Here is a 24,079-nt window from a genome sequence, read left to right on the forward strand (position 1 = left end):
AAGGAGAATTGGGCTGTAAAAATCTCAATCTTTGATGCATGATTTGCTATGCAGGTTGCAATGTGGTAGCATGCATATGACAGAAAGATGATTCAAGGGAAGGAACAAGCATCTTTGCTTTCACATCCCTGCATCATTAGGAAGGAGAAAAGTACTCAATTTAAGTCATAACTAGTTACTACCATCATTCTTGGCTTTTCACAATCCAACCTAGGGGAATAAATTTTACTGTCCAACCCTTTTGTACCGAACAAATGAAGAAACTGTCACCCTCGCTCTTGCTCATCGACTCTACCCCTCAACGATGTATAACACATAAAACTGTAGACTAGTAAACTACAACAAACTGGTAATCTATAGACAACTCAAACAAATGAAAGCACAAAACTTGTAGAAAGCAGCACAGCTGCAAAGAAATGCTGCAGATTCATAGGCTGGAAAATAGGCACACAAGAGCGGGTATGTGCAACCTTACCTCAAAAGTTGTCATGTATACGCCAAAATCATGAAGAACATGGCGTCAAGCTTATATCATTGCGAGATAGAAATACCTCGTATAGAACTGTTCACCATACTCCTAGTATGATCCAACAGAAAAAGTAAAAAAGATATGTTTTATAGTTTCATTTTCTTTCTCACTGTTGCATAAACGGGTACAGATAGATGTTACAACCTATAGACTTGCAGTAATAATACATCAATGTTATAGTACATAGTCAACAGGTATGGACCTATAACTAACTAGTGTTTTCGCTCCCATTTTCCTTCACGTCTGCCATCCCGTTCTCTCCTCTCAATGATCTGCCTGGATTTGCTGCCCCTGGACGCATGCCTCTGAGCAGATCCAAAATTATTGGACTGTCCCTCGAGGGCTGAAACCATGTCCGGATCCCCAATACTACCCGTGTCGCCTGAGTCCTTGCTTCCATCAAAATTCTCTTCATAACTGCTGCCACAATCATCTGATCTATCTCGTGATTGCAGAATAGTGGGAAGCTGGCCTGAGAAAGACCTATTTCCAGGTAACATAACCGTTGTGGTAGTAGTTGGAACAGTATCGTGTTGAGAACTGCGAGTACTTGTTCTCAAGTTGCCTTCATTACCCTCCCTGCTGCTTTCCCTTTCACGGTACCTATCTCGTGCTCTATTGGCAGAAGAACCAGAAATAGTTAAGGATATTTATCATGCTACTTATCAGCCCTTAGTAAAAAGGATAAGATAGTGATCATAAAGGGGCTTCAGTTAAGGTAGTGATCATTAACTGCATGCTGATCTTATCTAAGTTGGTAAATACTTGGAAAGGTAATCATCTTGATACTTTCAACCCTTAGTAAAAAGAGATATGAACTGAGTACAAGAACAAGAAATAAATTGCCATTCGCCAAGTAATCTGACATACCAAGAAATGGAAGAATGAACTTAGGCGAAAATGTGCATCTTACCTGCATCTTTTGGATAGACAAGTCTCTAAAACTTAGTATGACATTTATTTTCGTATTAAATGCTAATTCTCATTTTACTTTTCAAGGAAGTCCTGGTGCTTTGTCTAAATTGACTTCAACAAAGGCTCAAGGGGGAAAGAGAACTCTAAAGACCTCACCCTCCCATCAAAAGGGTTACACAAGAGTTTGTTAAGTAATAAACAGTAATAGGGGAAAAAGAGAACCAAGAAATGAACAAATTAACCACCCTAAATCCTTACATCACACTGAATTAGCTCGAGCACATTTTATAGACAAATACTTTCTGAATCTTTTAAAGTTCTGTTTTGACCTGCAACTGTAGTGTGCATGCTCTACCAGCTACTTGTATACATCTGGCTGCATCCTTTTTTGATAGAATTTTTGACATTTTTTTATTAAGTTTCTCATCCAATCATGTCAATGCAATTTTTCTTAGAAAATTGAGCTTGTAAGTGAGAGTGTGACCTGATTCCTGAACAGCAAGAATCTCCTTAACTTGGGCCATTTTTTTCAAATATCTTCACAAATTCACGAAACATCCCCACCCCACCAAGATAGATAGGAAAAGAAAAGGAGAAGAAACACAAGTGTCTCAACTACTTTACATGTTGCGTAGTTGAGTACATTACACAAGTTACGAATAAAACCACAGAAAACAAACGATTTGACTATACTGCTCAAAATTTATTATGACAAGGAAAATGAATTGAAGGAAAAAGAATTAAAATAAGAAATAATTAGAACATCGCAAAATGAAAGTATTTGGAAGCTGTTATTGCCTCTTAGTACAGTTAGCTATCAACTATTTAGGTACTGTATTGTGTACAGATCGGAAAATTTCTTTTACACAGATCATAAAGAATACAGAACAGTGTCATCATAGAATTTCTCAACAAGATCTTACAACATTTTCTTATATCATTGAGAAGTTCGTCATTTATCCGATTGTACGTTCTTGCCATATTTCCATTATATCAAGAATTGTGTACAGATTAGAAAGTTTCTTTAAACAGATCACAAAGAATAGAGAACAGTGCCATCATAGAATTTCTCTACATGATCTTACAACAATTTCTTATATCATTGAGAGGTTCGTCATTTATCCTATTATACGTTCTTGCCATATTTAACCATTATATCAAGAATTCTCTAGTTTTATTCATGAAATCAGGTGGTAATTGAACTTGAGCCAAACCAGGAATTAACTCCTAAAGTTTCAGCTAGCTGCCTAATAAAATGATGCAAGTCATGTCAGAATCTGATACACTGCCAGCTTAATGGCATTCTTCAATTGGATGATTGAGCTCTTTGTACCAGAGTCTTGAGTTCTTGTGTCAATGACTCAATGGTAGGGGAAATTGAACTACCATATCTACTCTATACAAGTTCTAATTACTTATCTTTTCAGGGCCATAAATATGGAAATCAGGCAGGATGTCCTGATTTGTTACTCAAACAATTGGAAAATTAAGAAAGAAATATCTGATAAGACGCTCTGATGAAGATAGTACCATGGCACTTACTGTGACCTGTCTGAATCTGAAAATTGCATATGTACACAAGAGATGCATTAAGAAGAGTGGTCTACATAATGAAAAGCTCTGTAAATTCAGGATTATGCGTGGGTTTAATAGCTAAGTTCCCACAGAGATAGTTCAAATATTTCTATTTGAAACTGAAAAATTCTACTTTATAATATATTGATAAGACGAAATTGTGGAAGACATTCTTACACAGCAATGTAAATAAAGCAGGGTTGTAATTGAGTGAAAAGCCCGGTGCACCAATGGGTTTCCTATTTCTATACAAGTTAAGGAGAGAAGAAAATGAGACTTTGACCAATCAAAGTAATGAACTAGTATGCTTCTCTGATTATGTTTCATAAGTCGATCAAATTTATTGTCAATTCAGAGAGAGCATGAAAGAGCAACAGGCAAATTATTAACTCCTTCCCTCTTGTTTGCACCCTCTTGATTTTCAAGGAGAGACTGGATAAGACATAACCATGCCTGCTGATCGAGCCAAACCTACGTATCTAGTCTGGTTCTCAAACATTTACAAGACATGATTCCATTTTCAAGTATGTGATTCTCTCAAAGAGCAGAGTGGGGCCTTCCACAACGAGTTAATAAACTGACAACCAGAAATGAAAATATATTTTAGGAAGCATATGTATCATTAAGTTAATAAATACAAGCACATTGAAAACCGAGCTAGAACCTTCAGTAGGGTCTGAGGTAGCAGCATAAGGAAAGATCAGTTTTCTTCTGCTCACCCCTTCTTCTTTGGTCCTCCCATTAAGAGGCATTACCCCTTACACTACACTTTGAATCTTTCCCTGATAGAGTGATGAAACAATCTGACCATGTTAATCTTAAAATTCAAATTCTAGGTGACTAGGTCTTAAATGGCCTCAAAACTTCCCTTTATATCCTGAACAGATCAAAATTAAAATCTTCACTCTAAGATACAAGATAGCAATCTGGTACAAGTGAGCCAACTCAGATAAATTTTATACATGAAGCTAAAGACAGTTGTGCATATACTAATTTATCAAGTTTCTGAAAGTTGAAGCATGCTTCAACCATACCAAATTGCAGATAATACAACATCACGCGATTTAAATTGATGTTGCAATTAAGATAGGATAAAGACTAACCTACTATGACTGGAGGATGCGAATTCTCGTCTTGATGGTCGGACCCCAGATTCCACTTGCTCAAGTTCCCGCTGGAGATCTCTCTACATAAAAGTTATTGCTATCAATGAAAAGAGCACACATCAAGAATAGAATAATTTGAATGCACAATATCCCCGTCAGTAAAATTCAGAGAAAACTCAAATTAGACCTTTTCTTCAGGTGACTACGCTTATAAACTCAGGAAGCATGGAAGCACACAAGGCACATGTTTGCGAAGTTTAAGACTCATGATTAAAAAGCAAATGAAATAAAATTTGCAGTCGAGAAAGAAGAATAAGTTATACAAACTTGTTAACCACAACACCTCTAGGTCAAACTTCATAGGAATTTTGGATTCGTGATGTCATTTAAAGTTTCATTACAATCAAAGGGACAAATGATCCAAGCTTATTGGCTTAGATATACCTACAAACTGTGTTGTGATTTATCTTAAGGATGTCAAAATGGCAAAGTAGAAAGCCTCTCTATAATCACTAGAACTACTAAAAGCTACCCCCACCAGATTGATTTCTTCTCATCTAGCTTCAATTGGCCAACTGTTCAAGTAAATCTAGAAATGTTAAAGAATAGGTCACTTGCACGCATTCGTTTAGATAAGATCAAGAAACAGAAAGGACAAGCATTGCCTCTTTTTCTTAATTGTTATGATACATCAGAACTAAAAGAATGATTGAATGGAAAAACTGCAAGTTGACAGGCAATGCACCAATGATAACTTATAAACTAGCTGTTCCATTTGAACTGAACTTTGTAATATTCTTGTGATTCAGTTCGGGAGAGTATAGTGAGCAATTTATGAAGGTGCTTCAGAATAAAGTATATTGTCATGAAAGACATCAGATCTTATATCGATATGGGTAAAATTTCATGAAGACAACAGGACGATGGGAGGTTTCATGTTGAAGGACAATTCAAGAAAGGTGGGCATTAAGGGATGGGAAGGATCAATATGACTCCTCAACACTAAGATCTCCAACTAACATGATCTCAATATATCAATACAACCATCAATTACAATGCATGATCATTCTCTGAGCAACCACTACTATAATAAGCCTTGCCTGTGCTTGCTTTTCTTTCTCCATATCAAGATTGTGCCGCAATTCTCTAGTTTTTGATCGCTCAACCTCCAGCAAATGCTGTCTCTCAAGCTCCTTTTCCATTTCATTTGTTCTCTCTCTGGTACACCAAAAAACAGGACTTTTAGCGGGCATATATGCATATGACAAGTAGATAAGATGATCCAGGAAAATGAAAAACCTATCAAGTTTCTGAATAAGTTCTGCTTCTCGTAAAGCTGCCTCCTCTACAAATTGTTGGCGTGCACGCCTCAGAATAAGCTTTTGTTGCCTGCGAGCTGCTATTTCTTCCCTGAGTCTAGCCTTTTCGCTAATGAAAAGAAGGCAGGAAACAGAATTTAAACTTAGAATGCCAAAGCTGCAAGCATTAGTAGAAACATTACACGCATTGATGGAATAACAAAGTTTTCTCCACAAATCTTGTTTTCACTGCGAAACAAGTCAAAACTCTTATTAATATGACTTGTTAGTCACAAAAGCAGTGAGAAATGGCAAAGGATCTCAGAAAATTAGAGGCCATGCACTTATTAGTAACAATGCTTCAGTAATATTGTTTTCACTGACCCTATTAGCAAGGTATTTTATATTACATTCATAACCTTTTCTTTTCAGTTTCTTCAGCCTATCATACTTCAAGGCCATTGGGCAGGTCTTTTTCCTTTTCATTCCAACTAGAAAGGTTTGTATTTATGAAAAACCATTTTGAAGTGTAACCATAACCACTCAGTGTTCATCAAATACTAAATCTGGATGATTTAGCACAACTGCCCAGGTGCAGTGAATGCACATGAAAACATGCCATTCAAACAGAAAGCAAAGTACATTCCTCTGTTTCTCTTGTCTTTTTCTTTTGCTTTTGCATTTGGCAGGTGGGAGGTCTACAACTTTCTACTTACCAAACAACATTGGGTACAACAGGCAAAATCATTAATCTAAATAAGCACAAACCAGTAATCAATAACTTAGAACTCATAATCAGCACTGTCTTGCTCTTTACTTGCTCCCTTCTCATAAGCGACTTAACTATGATGGATGTAACAAAAAGATTAACAGCACTCACATGGATCTAATTCCGTCTTTGATTTGCTGTAATCGCTGATCATTCCTTGCATAGGCTGCATGAAATGAAAAATGAATATAAAATCTAAATAAACTAACATACATGGGTTCCTAGAAAAACTAGTTGGTACTAAACCATCCCGGGAAAAGAACTGTTCTTTGTCTCTAATAGTAAAGCAAGAGAATGTTTAATGCACTCCTAGAAACAGCTTAACATCTGTGGCCATTCTGAATGTAGGAAAAGCAGTATCAGCATGATATTATTACTGGACAAAAATGGTAGCTGATGCCAATCTTGGAAATCAAAAGATGAATCTGATAGTGGGTGCTCTTTTTGTAGAAGTTCCATCTCAATTTCAGCTTCTTCCAGTTCCTAATAGAAATATAAGAAATAATAATTACTTGAGCAAGGAGATTAAGGTATGCAATCAAAAGGCAGCAAGGACTTACCAAGGTCTTCTGGTCAGCTTCCTTTTTGAAGAAATCAAAATATGATCGGGCAGAGGTTAAATTGCCAATGACCTGCAAAGTGGAAAGTAGATGTAAGGAAGCAGCATAAAGCAATATGAAGGCAGTTAACAAGTGAACTTTAGCTCCATCTTCGAATAAAATATATTTGTTTCTCATGTATTTAACTTCTGAAGGAGATGTTTCTTGACTAAACATAAATGTCAGTAACAGTTGAAAATAATAGCCATTAAAGTAAATCTGAAGACAGTATTAGGAGTTCCACCAACTTAGGAAAGAGCTTCAGGATGTATGGAGCAGGATCTAAAATAGAAGAAAGCAAACCAATCTCCAAAGGAAACAGCAAAATAATATCACACAGCAGTTTTCAGCACAAAAAAGGCGAAATAAATAGAGAATTTGGTATAAAAAAAATACACGCTAAATTACTAGACCCTAGTCTTTTAGCTGAACATCCTGAATCATCATGTGCAGTGAAATGTTTATCTCTTTCAAATTTGCCTTTTAGAAAGAGGGAAGTTATCTTTAAAGAATAAAGCAGCCCCGGCACATAGACAATATCAAGGAACTCAAGAATATTGATAGAACAATAAAGAAAACCACAGGGGTAACTGTTTAATATGAAGTACCTGAAGAATTGATTCTCTTGCAGATACAAAATCAGGGATTTCCTGTTTTGCAGGACTGGAAGAAAGCACTTCCTTTAAAATCTACATCCAGAGTGAATAATAAAAGTAAAATAACCAATTTCTGAAACTAAGATATATCAATGCAGAAGAAACACATAAAGAGTAGAAGTCCAGATACTGACAATTCTTTAAGATCATTGGGTATCACATTCTATATATTATCTCAAAAAATCTACTTTAAGCATTAGAAACTGCCAATGATTACTGTCGTACTTGTTTAGCCTGTTCCCCTTCAGTTTTAAGTCTACATAGTGCTTCACAAGCCTTTTTCTCAAGGCCGGTGCAGTACCTATCTACAAAAACAACAAAAAGGAAAAATTGCAATAGTTTAGGTTATTAAATCTGGCAAGTAACAAAAACTTAGTGGCAGAAAACCTGCAAGAATTACCAGTTCTAGACAATCCGAATGTTTCAATATTTCTCCAAATACTTTCAGGAATCAGTGAAATATCTTCAGATGGAGAATAAAGACAAACAGTGGCAATGAGTGCTAAAGAGAATTGTGTCAGTGGGCCATAACATGTAGGTTGTGCAAGAGTCATCAAACATTGAAGAATACTGTCAGCTGCTTGAAGAAATGACTGCAATTTACACCTCTCAGCAAATGGTATGAAGTTGATAAGTAGTGCTATTGCATGGCTCCGTAGGAGCAGCGATGTGTCAGATGATGCAATCAAACTCACATGATCCCAGGTAGCAGAAACCAGAGTTGATAAAATCGGCTCTGAAGCAGAAATAATTGGATCCGATAATGCTATCATAGATTCAGTTTTTGAAGACAAAAGTAACCTTTCACCATTTACATCTTGGCCAACAATTCCACCTAAGTGCTTTAAAGCAATATATCGTTGTTCAGGCTCAGGATGCCCAAGAATGGCACAGAACAGATCAACCAGAGGGGCCACAGTTTGACAGAGGTTATGGATGCCTCTTGCCAATAACAATGATATCATCTTATCAGTCTGTAGTCTCCAAGAGATATTAGGTGCACTGTTAGAGAAGTTCTTAACAGCAGAGCATATGTCAGCGATCACATTATCCAAACAAAAACACTGAGGTACCCCTAGAAGTGAGTCAAGTAACACGCATGCTACATCCCAACAATGTTTTTCCTGAAGCACCAAGATCATTTGAGAAAGTCCTCCAAGACTGGTCCTCCAAGAATCTGGGAACTCATCAACAAACTTGCTTGGAAGGAGATTCTCTACTCCTGAAGAGTCAAAAACTTCCTCTACTCCTGAAGAGTCAGAAACTTTCTCCGCTATCAAAGATAAACACTGCGAGTACATGAAACATTCGGCACATGTCACTGCCAGTTTCTTGGACAATTTATGATGTAATTTCCAACATTGTTCTAAAGTTGGATTGAGTTTAGATATGAGGGCTTCCAGGTGTTTGGAGAGACTCTTCACCTCTTCCAAATTCAATTGACAAACCTTATGACGAACATCAGAAACTGCATCGTCGTCATCTTGATGCCTCTCTGACACCTCTATCGGAGAGGACTTGCATAAATCATTCAGAAACCAGGATGATGACTTAGTATAATCACCAATACTACAAATGCTAGTATCAGAATGCAGGGGGCTTTTAAGTGGAATTACACCCCACGCTCTCGAAGTGGCGACCAGTAGATCTCTACAGTTTTCCATGAGAACTTGATATGCACAAATATAATCATGAAAAGTATTTGTGCCCTCAAATGATGCAAACTCTGCCCAGAGTATGGTGGACTGTAATAATTCTGTTTTCCGATGGAAGGACAAATCACCAAAAAAGGTAGCCAAGACATATATCGCAAGTGCCTGGCATTTGCCTTTTTCTGTTGGAGTATCTTGATTCTTATCAACATATTTAATACTATTAAAGAGCTCATTGAAGCATAATGATTCAAAGTTATCACATGAATCATCCGCTGGTGGGTTCTCTTCTCCAGAGACCTTACTTAAGGAATATGCTATGATAGGCTTTAACAAGGACAATATGGAATTGAGAAATGGCACATCACAGTATGAACTCCTGCATAGGGACACAAGCACTTGCACCACTCTCGGTATCTCTGGAACCATTGGTTCCATGTGCTCAACTACAATGGCTTCCAGTATGTAAAGAATGACAGCTTTCGCATTCTTAGCCACAAAACCTTTGAAATAATCAGGCTTGTGCTGAAATAAGATTTGTGCATTTTCACTTTGAAGAAATGGCCATGAGCACAAATCAGAGAACCAACATATCAGATCTGGCACAATAGAAGGAGAAAGAAGTTTCAATTGCAAACCAACTGCTTCCAATATAGTTTCACCAAAAGCTACAAATTCTTTCTTCAAATTAGGAAAAAATTTACTGATATCAGGATATAAAGCACGAAAGGATTGCAATCCATCTTGATGGCCAAGACTTTTGCTTCTATCATCAATATTATTATATCGGCATAAACTCAATTCTTCAATCCGCTCCTCCACATCTTTTCGCTCATTGATATTATCCACTAGAGAGAGGTCATCAGAAAATATACATAAAAGATACGTCAACTGAGGCAAATCAGCAACAAGGAAGAGGCGCTCTTTCAGAAATTGATTTGCATTGCGTGCAATGGCCATCCAAACAAAGTACCTAACCAAAGGGAAAGGAGAAGAAGATAAGGCAGGTATTTTCTGCATCCAGGCTGAAGGAGGAACCAAGTTCGAAAACCGAAAACCATTTCTAATATTGACTGAAAACACAGATCTTTCATCATTACCACTTGAAGCAACGACTAATCTGTTAACAAGAATCCAACGTCGTTGCATCTCATGCAGCTTAAAATGGTTTAGCTGTGAATTTCCTTCCTTACGTTGGTAATAAAATGATTTCAACTGCATGTTGAGTGATTCAGCAAAATTTAATATTATATCAACCACATGCCCAGGGGCACAGACTATTTTAGTTGCTGAGTGCAACAGAAACAGAAGACACCACATCAGAATTTCGTGCATGGAGTGTTGCCCCCCATGTGAATCCCTCTGTAGACGCTGTACCAAGAAATTGCATAGAAGTGCTTGATTCTGTCGCACCAAGGTAATAGCATCTGCACAAAGAATATCCTGCTGGGACAGATTCACCACATCCTCATCCCCTTCATCATACAATCCTGAAATCTCCCCCTCCGATGACTCTTTGTGATACTTTCGGTCTAACTCAGCTGCCTCAATCAGGATTTCAAGAACAACTCTATCCCGATTCCTTTCGATATCAGCCACAATTTTCAAGTCATTATTTTTTTGTCTGAAAATTCCCTCAATATCTAAAGGTCCATAGTCCTTACTGGAACTTTTGGGGTAAACTTTGCTCACATCAGGTGAAATGTCTTTGAAAGACATCATAAAGCAAGGATTAATATAACATTCTGCTGCTAGAAGCAAAGCATCTATAGCTACATCATGACTCTCGCGGGTAATCTCATTTTGGGAGTTCAAGTCCACAGCTAAACGTCTAAACTCGGATGCCCTTAGCTCACAATCTCGATAATTCACAAGTTGAGAATAGTCATCCATCATATTATACAATTCAATACCCTGACCAGCATCTAATGCAACATCACTGGGGAACTGGTTGATTAAATTTTTCTGCATGACATTGTTGGCCTCAAAATTGACATTTGGACGGCCTGAATCTGACATCTTTATGTCTGAGGTGGCATGAACATGAGTAAGGGACATTCTACTCAGTTCTGGTGGAGCAAAGAGAAGACTGGCATCCTCCGAAACATCAATCTTCCCATTAATGTCAATAACATCGACCTTTACATCAGCAGTTTCTTGGTGATTTGATTTGGAAGGCGCTACTCCATTACAATAGGAAGGCACAACAGCTGAGGATTGTGGCTCCACCGTGCCAGAAGCTGAAAATTTGCATTGATCAATATCAGGAGGTAACTGCATCTGAGCATCCAAAACTGAGAGAAGCACACTGCACATAAGGAACTTCAAGGTGTTATCAAGGTCACGCTATAAAGAAAATAAGAGGTTAACTACACCAGGACAGCCATTCAGAAATAAACTGCAGCCAGATAATTGACTACTTAATTTGCATACTAAACGAACTAGAATCTAGTTCTTTCATCCACTTTTTTCTCTACTGTTAATCTTTCACCAGAATATACCACTGAGCTGCTGTTAACACCAGCCATAATGGGCAAATGCCGCTACATCAAGCTGATGAAATGCTTTCAATTGTTAATTAATAACACTGTATTATATTACACCATTTCTACATCATAAAACTGCTTTTCTTAAATACGCTCCATGCGCAAAATAAAGACAAGATGTCAATCAACCTCTTCCTCACCTCTTTCTATGAGTAAAAATAAAGTTATCCATATGGAGTAGAGAAGACGCGGCCATCAACATTACAAAGAGTTGAGATGTATAGCTTAAAAGATTTCCTCCACAAACATGGCCTGAAGTTGGCAGACAAGCTAAATGCAATTTCACAGGAACAAAAGGCTATAGCACAACAGAAAGGCTATTGGAACACAGTGTCCATCAAAGGGTCCAGATCACCAAGTGCTTTTCTATTTATTTCCCAGAACATTCGGGAAGCTTCGGTGAAGCAACTCCATTATATAAGACAAAGGATAAATTCCACCCTTACAACACCCCCACCCCCCCGGGGGAGGCTCCACAAGAGTTCAGAAACTATAGCCTCCTTTTCCCTTCTAATGTAAGGTATTAGCAGAAAAACCAGAATCTGGAGCAACCCCCCAAATCTAAGATCAGATCACCAATTTAAGTGAACTGGAAACTTCTCAACTAACTTCGTCACAGTTATATGAACATTCATTTCTTCCAATGGTGCTCTTTTTAATGCCAATGTACATGAAACCATCTAACAACTGAAGTATCTCTATGCAATGTCTTTGTGACCGTATACATGCTTGTACCCTACATTTTCTCTTCCTTTCATTCTTCTTCCTTTGTTTCCCTCTTTTCTTGGAATAATCAGATTCCTTTAGACTCAGCAATCTAAGGAACCTATAATCACCTGAACCGGAAGCTGTTACTAGTTAGGACTTGCAATGAAAATTTGACCTTGGTTCATAAGTGATTCTTGATCTAGCCTTTGGCAAATAATCAGTTTCAGATTTACTTAAAAGTTGAATACATTTCCCTGTGTCTTATATTACTGATAAGAGTAATCTCAAAGCAATTCTATATTTTGCTCTCGTAATTCTCGCCTAAATACAGATTCAGTTCATTGCATATTATAAATTAATCAACTCTTTGCTGATACCAGAAAGCAAGAATCGTGAAAGGTGTTTCAAGTTATATAGATAAACTAAATTTCTTCTTTTCTTTCTCAATGAACTAATATGGCTAAGTTTTAATGTAGTCACACCTACACACAAACCACATATAATGGAACCAAATATAATAATCCTATCCCAGAATTTCTGAACAAGCTTTCAGAGAAAACCATTTTCTCAATGTCTATTAAATTATTTTGGTTTCTTTCATTCTTTACCAGTTAACCAATATGATTATCTATCACTACCATATAACATCAGAAGCTAACTCAGTTCTGTCTTATATTTTCACCATTCAGAGGCAAATGTGAGCATCTAGCATACATTCTGCAATAAAGTGAAAGCTACATGTTTTTGTTTTCACCATAAGCATCCCAGCTCTAGGAAAAATTTGGTTTGAATGGATGGAATATGGATTCATCCAGCTACTCTAGTACACAATAGTTTACGTCAAGAATAATGAGCATAGTATCAGCATTAACCAAAAAAATGAAACCCTGTACTGAAGCTTCATAAATGAAGTAGAAAATATCCTTTTATTCAAGTTTCATACTCCATAATGCAAAAAAGAATCATACAAACCTAGAAAAAGAAAGGAAGAAATGGGACAATAATGATTGGCAGCAGTAAATCAGAGCACAAGAAATCGCAGAAAGCATAATATTTTGAATATGGAGTTAATAAACTTAAGTAACAAATACCATTAAGATGATTATAATTTCTTTAGAAAATAATACATGCAGCACAGCTGGAGCCTGTTCCAACAGCACAAGACAGACAACTCCAGATCCCCTAAAAGATCAAAATAGAAGAAACATTGTTCCTCCTCCTCAATCCAGTCCCAACTTCCAGCCGAAAGTAATTTGCACCCTCACATGCCAAAATTAGTGAAGAATAATAATCCTAAAATTAAAAAATTAAGACCACATTTGATGAGCTCTTTCTAGAACACAAAACATTAAGAATTGAGATATTACTGGAAGAGCCATTAAAGGACAAGACACACTTATATAATTCACATAATGGATCCCTTTAGGACCGAACAGAATTAGGAAGTGAAAATTAAGCTAAAACTTGTCGTTATCATAAGAAATTTCTGTAAATGTAAGAATTCAAGCTCAAATGTAAATCGTATAGTGTATTACCTAGGAGCAACTGACCCACTTCTCCACTCAGCCTCCAATGATGGAAGCACCCCGGACTTTCTTATGGCAGTGCGAATCACATTTAACGCTATAGCACAATTTTGTTCTTGATTTTCACTAAAAATAGAAGATACATTGCCAAAGGCTATCATGCCCTTTAAGGGGGTTAAAGAAGGATCCAGGAAAGGTTCTAGCATCTCCACCAAGAAAAGTATTCGTTGCTTAGCATCCTGAAACAAACCATAAAAAAGTTAACCAGCAACGAAAACTGTTGAGGAGCATGCGAATTCTTTTAGAATACGGAATAAACCAGGTTCAAGCGGTCAAGACAAGTTAGGAGCAAATCCAACATTTTGTCTTTGAAACTTCTTCACCCTGTGCACTACCTTATATTTTGCCATTATATCATCCATGTTGCCAGACAGTGCCAGGACAATATATTTGAGGGCAGCTCGTGCACGGGACAAAGAAAGGCGAGCACCCTGTCAAATAAATGAAAGATGGAACATTTTAAGCTTAGAAGGAAACCAGAGTCACAATATCAGGCATGATCAGGTCAAACAGTCAAGGAGACCTTTTACAAGTATATGAGCCTCATCCTCAAACACAAATGGCAGTCAATACTAAAGGATCAAATATTTTGCCCCGATTCATTCTGTAAACTGCTCTACAATGGCCATTCTCATACCCATATCTAGCAAGATGAAATATGCATAAGTAAACTATATCTAGCAGACACCAAAAGCAGCTTGAAATAATAGGTATACATGGGTCAAACATCTACGCCACAAATGAGCAAGCCTCAAGAAACACTTCATGAATGATTTGGCATATATATTAAATAGATTTCTCCTTATACAGGTATCTTAATTCAACCTTCATCAGCTACAGAGGGAGCAGCAAAGTCTAGCAACAATGTCATTCCTCTTTTATCAGTTTCTTGATTACCCACAAACAACCCATTAAAAAATTAGAGGCAAGTGAAATACCAAATCAACAACTCTTATGCCACACCAAAAGTATATTGAGTTAAGTTCTCCAGATATCTCAGATAAGGATAACAAAAAAGGTCTGTAGGAAAGACCATACAGCAAGTTGTCATTTGAGAAGAAAATATTGAGCCTACCTGGATTACGCCTAAAAGGTCCTCCAAGAGCTCCACAGTCAAGTCAACCTGCGATACAGAGCATACGAAAGTGCAATGAGCTATGACAGATTCACAGAAGCATCCAAAATCTGTAGCACAACACTTTCATGATAACTCATATAACCTTTGCAATTACTTGAGGCATCCATGGTGCTAATACACCAGAGCAAAGATCAATAAGAATACATGCTGCCTTAGCCTGCAAAGTTAAGATTAAAAAATATTAGTAGTTAATTCAGTTCATTAACGTCAAGAACTCAACTCTGGAATAGATTTCTATGAAAAATGAACCAAATGAACCCCCTTTCCCAGAATGGGTAAGTCCTTATCACACCCTCATCAAATTAAGATATAATCTTTGACTACCATCACGTATTCAGTTACCAACCTGTCAAAGGTATTATCAAATTTCGACTCAAATGATGTTAAAATTTGCAGTCTAAAACATGGACATCACCCTAAAGACCTTTTAAACACTGACAGAAAGAATAAACTAATGATGTGATAGATTGTTTTATTCAATTTGAACTTGACAAGATGAACACCTAATTAAGTGATACAACACTTTGAGTAGGGTATGAGTTAAGCAAGTACTCAGAAGTTGGTAATCACGACTTTCTAGGCTTAGCATGCCTGCTAACATATTAAACACCAAATATACATAAAAGATATAAGGAATCGAATTTTCATTCACTTGTACAAGATTGGAATACATTGTGGGCAGGACTGCCAAGAACAGATAGTATACTTAAGAGTGCTTAAGCTATTAAACCCAACACTTCATCATATATGTGAGTGGACAAGAGGGAGAAGGGAGATCAAACCAAAGGATGTGTTAGCATGCATTACTCAATCAAAAAAGATAAACACTCTTGGGTCAGAAGATAAGAAGCTCAGTAACCAACATGTGATGGCGAGAAAGATGCCAAATAGCCAGAGCAAGCACGAAGCAGAGGACGGTAAATCAGTGAAGATGAAGTTGCCACAATCTGGAATTACAATTACCCAGGTCAGAGAAGATAATTAAATTAGAAACAATCAGCAAAAATCATATAAAGACCATATTAATACCTGATTGAGTGCAGTCTGTACAAATGGTTGCTTCCAAAGAGAGAAGTTCTCATCAATTTGGTACGGACTGCTAACATTTGGACGAAGTGCTATAGCAGCCCAAAGGAGAAATAAGTGTCAAAGAAGGTCACAGAATCTTAAAATATGCTTCCATAAAAAAGATATAACTAGATACTATTACCAAACGATTTACTATTTTATACTCAATAATAATTGGTTCCCGTTGAATCTGTTTTTCAGGTGTATTTTGAAAATTGGGTTGGAATTGTTGTGAAAGATTTACTCAGCATGTGTTAGAAAATGACCACGTTTTCAGATGAGTTCTTTTTGGAAGTTGGATATACAGGAATTATGTCTAATTTTATTTTCAAATAGTGAAATTTTAATTTTACGTGCCACTTCAACGGGGGTCAAATTGATGTTAATTGTCAAATTATGTAGATACTATGTGTTGATAATATTAAATTTGATAAGTTTATGTGAATTATCATAAAATTTCACTTTGTCATGGATTATCTTGTAACGTGACGAAGGTATTTTTGGAGTGAGGGTGATATATAGGTATAATGGAAAATGGATATCATAAGAAATTGTGTAAATTTGGATTTGCATCTAGAAAATAATTGAAATTTTGTATCAAATCCAAAACCATACATCCAAATTTGGATTTACATTGAAAAGTTGGAATCAAACAGAGCCAATGCATCTGACTGGTGACTTCAATTGAAAAAGGTAAAACGATTCTAAGCATCATTACTAGAAGAAAACAGAAAGTTGATAGCTATAAATCAGTGACATCAATCAGAAATTTTTGTGAAGGATTCTGTGGAAAGTTGTTTGATATCACCAAATGAACAAACTATACTCGCAATGAGAAGGAAAACAGAATACAATGACAGAACCAAGATGTCTAAGTTTGGTCAGACTGTAAAGGAAACTTTGGCTATGTTTGCTTCACTTTTTTCCATCTAAAAGGAAGCGTGAAGACACCTTTAAAAAGTGAAACAAACATATTTCACTTTTGAAATATACCTCCCACTTTTCATACCTATTCCCTAAATATTATAGAAAAATTCTTATCAATACTATACATTCACATACATAATACAAGTTTATAATATCATTTAATACATATTTAAATCATCATATCAATTACACAGATATATTTCCATCTTCACATCATTAAAATTTTGATATGACACCACTGGTCAATCAAAAGTTTTCCAGAATTAACCGAAAAACAAATGAGGCACTACCACATTCTCCATTAATCTCCTAACAATACCCTTCACTAGAAACACTTAAATCAGAATACTTCGTAAGTAGTCTAAACATAGGCTTGATATATTAGCCCACGTTGGCATTGTTTTTAGGGATATTATTTCAGCAGGTACTAGTTCCAGATAGTAATATGGTAATAGCAAATAAACCTGGAAGCAATGCTTGAATTAATGGTAGCGCCAACCAAAAGTCAGAAGTGTTCTCAGCCAGCTTGCTGCAATGGGAAGGCTGAGAAAAAAATGAACCAGTAGTTGCTTATTACAGTGGATAGATGGTAACACACAAGACATCACTAGTGCAGTTTTAGGTACATTGCACTCAGCTAGCATGTAACAAACCTGGGAAGCAGAAGCATAAAGAACATGCATCATTCCTTCTTCCACAGCTGCAGAATCTAAGACATTAAGGTACGTAGGATCCCAAGAATCATCTGCTATTTCGAATTCTTCCCCAAACAAGGTTGAAAAATCAGATAAGGAAATAGGACCACAAGGCTCGGATTTAGGAGTCTCATCAGCTACAGAAGTTGTAACGTCAGAAGACAGAGTAGATACTTCTTGCATTGTCATCGGCTCCACAAGCTTCAAAAGAATTCTCGACACCTATAATATTGCGAATCTCAGATAAAGCAAACCATGGGGAGAAGCAAATATGGAAACATATGACTTCAGTACTGCTTTTTTTCTGTTCACCGGCCAAAAGAGTATGAAACCTGAAAGGAAATAAGGAAATTGCAATCATATCTTACCATCCTGCATACATTCCCCAGGTTAGAATCTTTATAAGCCTTTCTAAGCAGTACAAAAATTGCATCAGGACGAAATACCAAGTGCATTGACATAGGCACGGAAAGGGATGATGTGTTTCGTGATCTCCTTGGCTGAGCATGGAAAATGAGCAAAAGTACATTAGTCATTAATTACTTCCCCACTGAATGTCAAATTGAAGTCAAATTACTAGTATGGAAAGTATTAAAACACAAGTTGGAATCTTAATTTAACTGGTTTCAGAAGAAAGTTTTGTCGTTCTTCTGTTTTACAGCTCAGGGTTTCAGAAGTTTCTGATACTTAAATACACATTAGCCTATAGCCAAAGGGAGCATATACTTCCATCAGATGACTGCACTTCAAAACAAACCAAAATTTTTAACATCTACAGAGTTTGATATGTTGATATCTGTATGCCAGAAATCATAAAAAGCCAAATCTTGTGGTCATATTGAAAAGCATGTGAGCAAAGTTGAAACTCCATCAGATGACTGCATTAAAAAACAAACTATTAACTTTGATATCTATAGTGTTCAATATGATAATAAACTAGAAATCACAAAATCCCAAATTGTAGAATGACCATTACCCGTATATCAGAGTGGACTTTAAGCATAGCACCTTTAACAATCTATTATTAACCACCATTTGTCAAAGAAGTGAGTATCCAATTTCTGGGTTATTTTCTCCCCTATTGCTTAACAACAATGAGTTCAGCATCATTCATTTTGCATCTAAGCATTAGCAGTTCCAACATTCTGCCTGCATACACTTATTTAATGCATGTACCTTGGCCTTTGGGTGTGAATAGGGAACAAAATTGCTACAGAGGAAGGAAAATACAGAGAAACAAGTAGATGATAAAAAATATGAGCAGATTTTCCTCGCACAATATTGAGATGTTTTCAAAGTTGTCGCATCAGAAAACAAACTGTGTTTCCAGGTGGAGAAATGTGATCAGCCAAAAGAAAAGAAAAAATGACCACCAATAAGATAGAACATGATAGGAACCACAGCAATTCACATACAATCCAGTTAATATAAATTCCAGACACAGAAAATATGCAGTACCTCAAAATTCGAGGAAACCATCAAAGCTGTTGGCGATAAATTGGTCTTAGAAGCTTCATAATCAGAAATGTTGAGAACCAACCTTGCAGTTTCTCTGACATGCCACAGAAAACACTTGTTTGGGAAGATATTCCATTAGTGGCTGGCACAATCAGTTAATGGAAGTAATCTCAAGTGAACTCCACGAACACTATGTGTTAACCAGATATTGAGCAAAGTTGATTCAACTCAATCTTTTACCACCATTAAGTTTTTTTAATATATATATAGATATATATATGTGTATTGCTAGGCAAGAAGAAAGAGTTATAAAATCCATCTCATTGAGACAAGATTTAAAGACCCTGGTATATTTAGGAGGGCTGGTAAGATTTGAGGGAACCAGTACTTGATACTCGTAGGCGACCAGCAAAAGCAAGGTATCTCTATCTTGTTTTAGCATTTGTAATATTTGAGAGGAACAGGTACCTAACACTCAGAGATGGCCAGCAAATACATTATGGTTGCTTCAATCTTCTTTTTTAGCCTTTATTTCATTCGTTGGGTTTCTTCTTAAGCTTGAACTCGCATAGAGGAACCAGAAAAGGTGATGGAACTGAATGGATTCCTCTTTCGATATCTTAGGCACATTGGCAGTACAGGAAGTGGAAGAAAAGGAACTCTGAAGGAATCAAACAATCTCTTAATATGAAAATCTTAGACTTTTTGGAGCAATATAGTTTAACACAGACAGGAAATCAATCAAAAGATCAGCAGCCTCTACACTTGTTTTGCAGTAAAATCCAGGGTCGCTTGCGTATTGAAGAATGGTTTTCCGATTTTGTCTTTGGTAGTGGACATTTGGGAGGGAATCTGAACCCCAGAAGGGTAACTGAGAGACATATTAGAATGTGGATTCAATAAAGATATTAAGGTCTGACAAGGATTTTTTTTTCACAAATTTGTTTCTGCACCCTTGAAGGGATTTATTTTTCAGTATAACGGAGAACTCTAATGACATCTTTGTGTAATATTGCTAAGGAGCTTCCTCTCATAGAATTTTTCTCTCGGTTCACTCTTCTTTTTCTACCCCTCGCCATAAGGTAGAGCAGAATAAGAACAACGGCTTATGTAAAATGCTATTTAGCTTATCGAAGGAAGAAAAAATCAAGTGCCTTTTCACTATTTGCCACTCAGTAACAATATCTAAATACTCTTATTGTGCCAACTCAAATTTTGTAGAATATTCTACAAATTAAAGAAATGGAAACTATCCTAAGCTGCGATTCTACTCTCACATTAGCCATCTAAAGTTATCAATCAAAAACTTTGTCCTGCTTCTTTCATCCAAAAAACTTAAGACCATATGCATGATATCACAACATTCATAACATTGCTTGAATTACATCTTGTAGAACAATCATATTACAATCTTCCAGCTGCAGACAACTAATAATTTAAGAACATAATAGAGAATGGCCAATCAAATGCCAAAACAGTAGCAAAGGACATAGCATGCAGCCAATTTTAACCTACTGCTGAAGCAGCAATTACTTACTCAGGGCATAAAAAACAAGTCATGCGTTCTCAAATTCTATAAGTACGTTAGCTATAAAGATTAGGAAGAGAAAAAAGGCATGTTAAAGGGAGCTTCTTGGAGAACTATGCAGTTGCAAGGTTGACCTACCTACCTTTCACTTACAATCTGAAGGATGGGATAAAATGGACCGGCAAGCATAGCCAGAAAACGGATAGTAGATTCTGCAGCTTCTGCAAAGCTGTTAAGATCAGCCTGTATGACATTAATTCATGTGTATGATAAAGCTTCAGTTACTTGTAGAGTATAAACATTACTTCTTTTCCTGAGATAAAGTGCACAAATGTATACCTCAAGGTGAGGAAGAAACCTGGTCAACCGGCTTGTCACATCTTGAAGCAACTATAAGTGAATAGTTAGAAGAGAACAAGATATCCGACCTTATAAAATTTATAAGCAGTTTCTTTCTCATGTTAGTTATTATATAGTTAGTTCACCTTAAGATGGATATCAACAGCTTCTTGTTTGTGCGATATTATATGTGGTAGCAAGTAGTTAGCAACAGGTTGAAACTCTGGCTCTAAACCTGGAACTGGGATCCCTATCAGCTGCAATTGATACATAGAACATAAATAATTGGATATCATGTAGGCAAGACACTATTTAGAAGCCAAAGGTTTCATAAGCATTGTCAAGCTTGAAGTTGCAAATAATGGAAAGTACAGCCATGAAAATGGACAGAAAGCTATGTGAGCAAGCAAAATTTATAACTTACAAAGAGCACGAAATCATGAAAATCTCCAAGTCAAACTCAAACATGAGAGCAATCTAGTCCAAGAAAGCACATATGGTACAGGAAAATCCACTGAAAAAGATCTGACAGTAGGCCTACAAAAGCAAGAGGTGCAGTACAAATTTTAATCATTACCTGAATAAAAAATAAAGCTATTGGATTTCCACGCATACAAGAGATCCTCACATAGCGGCAAGGAGTGTAATTCATTGGGTACATCATGTCACGCCGAGGTGCCTCACAGCGGGGACGAACTTTAACAAATGTCTCTGGCTGTCAAGAGAACATGTAAAGGGGGAGCAAAGGATAGTGATACAGAAAACTCTGAGATAAGAATATTACCCAAGAGGACAAAAGAAAGCTTCAATAAGTAAAATCATGGGCGTGAACTATACCACAGGTCACAGTGGGAAAGACATACTGAATGAAGGACATTTAGAATTTAAGATGGCAAGGAATGAAATTTGAAAATAAAAATTGCAACCAAAAGATATAAGGATCAACACTTTGACCAGTTTCTATTAATGTTCAACCAAGGGAAATTGGAGACTGGCTATCAACTTTCCCCAAGCAGGGCCATGGTTGCTTAAAAGTTCAAAAATGCCTGTTTGGCAACTGAAAGACATAAACCTTTTCTATGTTTGATACACGTACAGAACAGAAAGATGAACTGCCTGTAATAGGAAAACCAGAGCCAAGAATTGTCACCGATTATAACAACAGTGCAACAGTCGCACAACCTTTAACCTTAGTCCTATTGGTAAAGCGAAGAAAATTTCTTATCCTTTATGTAGCTCTTACTGCCCCCCGCAGACAACAAGAGGAATACAAAATAGAAGTATGCACATGCATAGGGTAAAAGTTATTAGCGTAATGACTAATTAACTTACTAAGGGAAAATGATGCGTAGTCTGCTCCATGGGGCTCTCAGATTGAATGCACTTCTCTCAAGTAAATCCCAAACAACTACTTTTCAAATAAAAAAATTTATACTACAACACAGCTCCACTCGATCAGAAAAATAAACAGAAACATCCCTCACTTCTAGCAAGTCACAAAACCAAAACTTAAAAAATGGCCAAAATTTACAGCAGTACAAACTTGACGTAGAAAGTTCCATCAAGAAATTTTGTAAAACTACGTTTCAACAATGTTTCACAAACCTTGTAACGCAACCCAACTGCAATTTCCCATTCCAGCACAGACTTATTATATATCCTTATGTGCGAAAGGAGACACGGTTCCTACAATGAGAAAAACAAAGGAAGGAATTAGATGACAATTCCATAGATAATGTTCAATGAGTGAACAACAAAAAGAAAAGAAAAACTGATCCTGATTTTCCAGGACCGACTCCATTTCTTTGGAGACAAGGGAAAAGATAATAGCTTGGACTCTGCTGAGCAGCCAAAGTAAAGTCCACGCTCAAATTTCTCCCATAAACCCATATTCCGAATCGAATTAAATGAATCCCAATCCACTAAATTTATCCAAACCAAGAACAAAACAGAGACCCAAAAGAAATTTCACCAATAGAAGCGAAAATGAACCAGTCCCAGCCAACCAAACCCCCATCACAAAAGAAAACAACAACAAAAGTTAGGGGAACGAAAAAACAATTTGTATGAGTCCATGTACATACGTCGAGCTCGAGTAAGATCCATTCCTTGGTGTTAGTGCCGGTGGACCAATGGTTGCGGAGGTCTGTGTCGAGCACGTGAACGGCCTTCTGGGCAGGGGATTCTCTAGACATGGCTTTCACCTTGTAAGCCAATTGCTTCACCCTGGGCTCCAACTCCACCTCCATCTATCACACTAACTCTCTTCTTCTACTCTCTCTCTCTCTCTCTCTCTCTGTGTAGCTATCTATGAATTCTCGTGGGCACTGGGAATCAGTGGGGTTTTACAGTAGGAGAGAATTCTGCGTTTGAAGTCTTGAAATTCCAGAAATATGCCGCATGCTTTGCTGTAGACTTTGAAATGAAAAGAAGGGTAAACAGCATAACACCCCCATATGTTTTGCTAATTTTATAGATAAAACAACTTTTGTGTTTTTTAAAATAATAGCACTCACTCCTTCTATTAATAAGGATTAAATTTTTTAAAGAGTTTAACTATCATATCTTTATGATAATGGTTATAGATCTTCAATATAAAAAGATAAATGGTTTAAATTTTATATTTATTTTAAATATATATTTCGTGTTACATATATAAATAGTTATATAAGTATATATATAGAAATACTATATATAACTATATATATATTATAAGACGGCGACCATCATTGCTATGCGATTTTGGGTGACCTCACCATCACACCTGCAAGCAAAATGGGCGACGGCATGTCTCCCCCATACAGGGGCTAGGCAGTGGGAAGGCGGCAACCCTTGCCGAAAGCGGAGGCGGTGTGGGAAAGGCGATTGTTTTAGTTTTTTTTTTTAAATTTTTATATTCTATAAAATTTTGTAATATAAATATATAGATATAAAATAAATCTAAATTTAAAAATGTTATTTTTGGAATATTTTTTAAAATTTAAAAA

General features: G+C 36.6%; 1 protein-coding gene across 5 annotated transcripts; it reads right to left on the reverse strand.

Moving 5' to 3' along the window:
* LOC105173395 lies at nt 601-23,537 on the reverse strand. 5 transcript variants are annotated; one of them, XR_002288015.1, is made up of 27 exons: nt 23,177-23,537; nt 22,698-22,778; nt 21,670-21,807; nt 21,239-21,349; nt 21,093-21,143; nt 20,896-20,996; nt 19,226-19,319; nt 18,136-18,267; nt 17,726-17,989; nt 17,537-17,615; nt 16,107-16,195; nt 15,941-16,024; nt 15,160-15,234; nt 15,015-15,062; nt 14,275-14,370; nt 13,889-14,118; nt 7,848-11,407; nt 7,673-7,752; nt 7,400-7,480; nt 6,753-6,824; nt 6,570-6,675; nt 6,304-6,358; nt 5,425-5,553; nt 5,226-5,343; nt 4,123-4,205; nt 3,684-3,801; nt 1,151-3,596 (listed from the first exon to the last, which is right to left on the reverse strand). XR_002288015.1 is itself a non-coding variant. In XM_011095112.2 (26 exons), the coding sequence occupies exons 1-26, from the start codon at nt 23,339-23,341 to the stop codon at nt 742-744; spliced, it is 6,525 nt and encodes a 2,174-aa protein (XP_011093414.1). In that variant the 5' UTR covers nt 23,342-23,535; the 3' UTR covers nt 601-741. The 5 variants fall into 5 exon arrangements, 4 of the variants coding, with proteins under 4 accessions (XP_011093414.1, XP_020553360.1, XP_020553361.1 ...); XM_011095112.2 differs by lacking the exons at nt 1,151-3,596; nt 3,684-3,801 and adding an exon at nt 601-1,144 and having other exon boundaries at nt 23,177-23,535; XM_020697700.1 differs by having other exon boundaries at nt 1,151-3,801.

This window comes from Sesamum indicum, linkage group LG11 (genome assembly GCF_000512975.1).
Source record: "Sesamum indicum cultivar Zhongzhi No. 13 linkage group LG11, S_indicum_v1.0, whole genome shotgun sequence".
Taxonomy (NCBI): domain Eukaryota; kingdom Viridiplantae; phylum Streptophyta; class Magnoliopsida; order Lamiales; family Pedaliaceae; genus Sesamum; species Sesamum indicum.

What these genes read in the sequence shown, in the direction of transcription:
- LOC105173395 (XM_011095112.2), bottom strand. Translation starts at nt 23,341, where the DNA reads ATGGAGGTGGAGTTGGAGCCCAGGGTGAAGCAATTGGCTTACAAGGTG. An exon ending in CTGTTGATATCCATCTTAAG is followed by an intron (nt 21,144 to 21,238) that starts GTGAACTAACTA and finishes ATTCACTTATAG; the next exon opens with TTGCTTCAAGATGTGACAAG. An exon ending in TGGGGAATGTATGCAGGATG is followed by an intron (nt 17,990 to 18,135) that starts GTAAGATATGAT and finishes GCAATATTATAG; the next exon opens with GTGTCGAGAATTCTTTTGAA.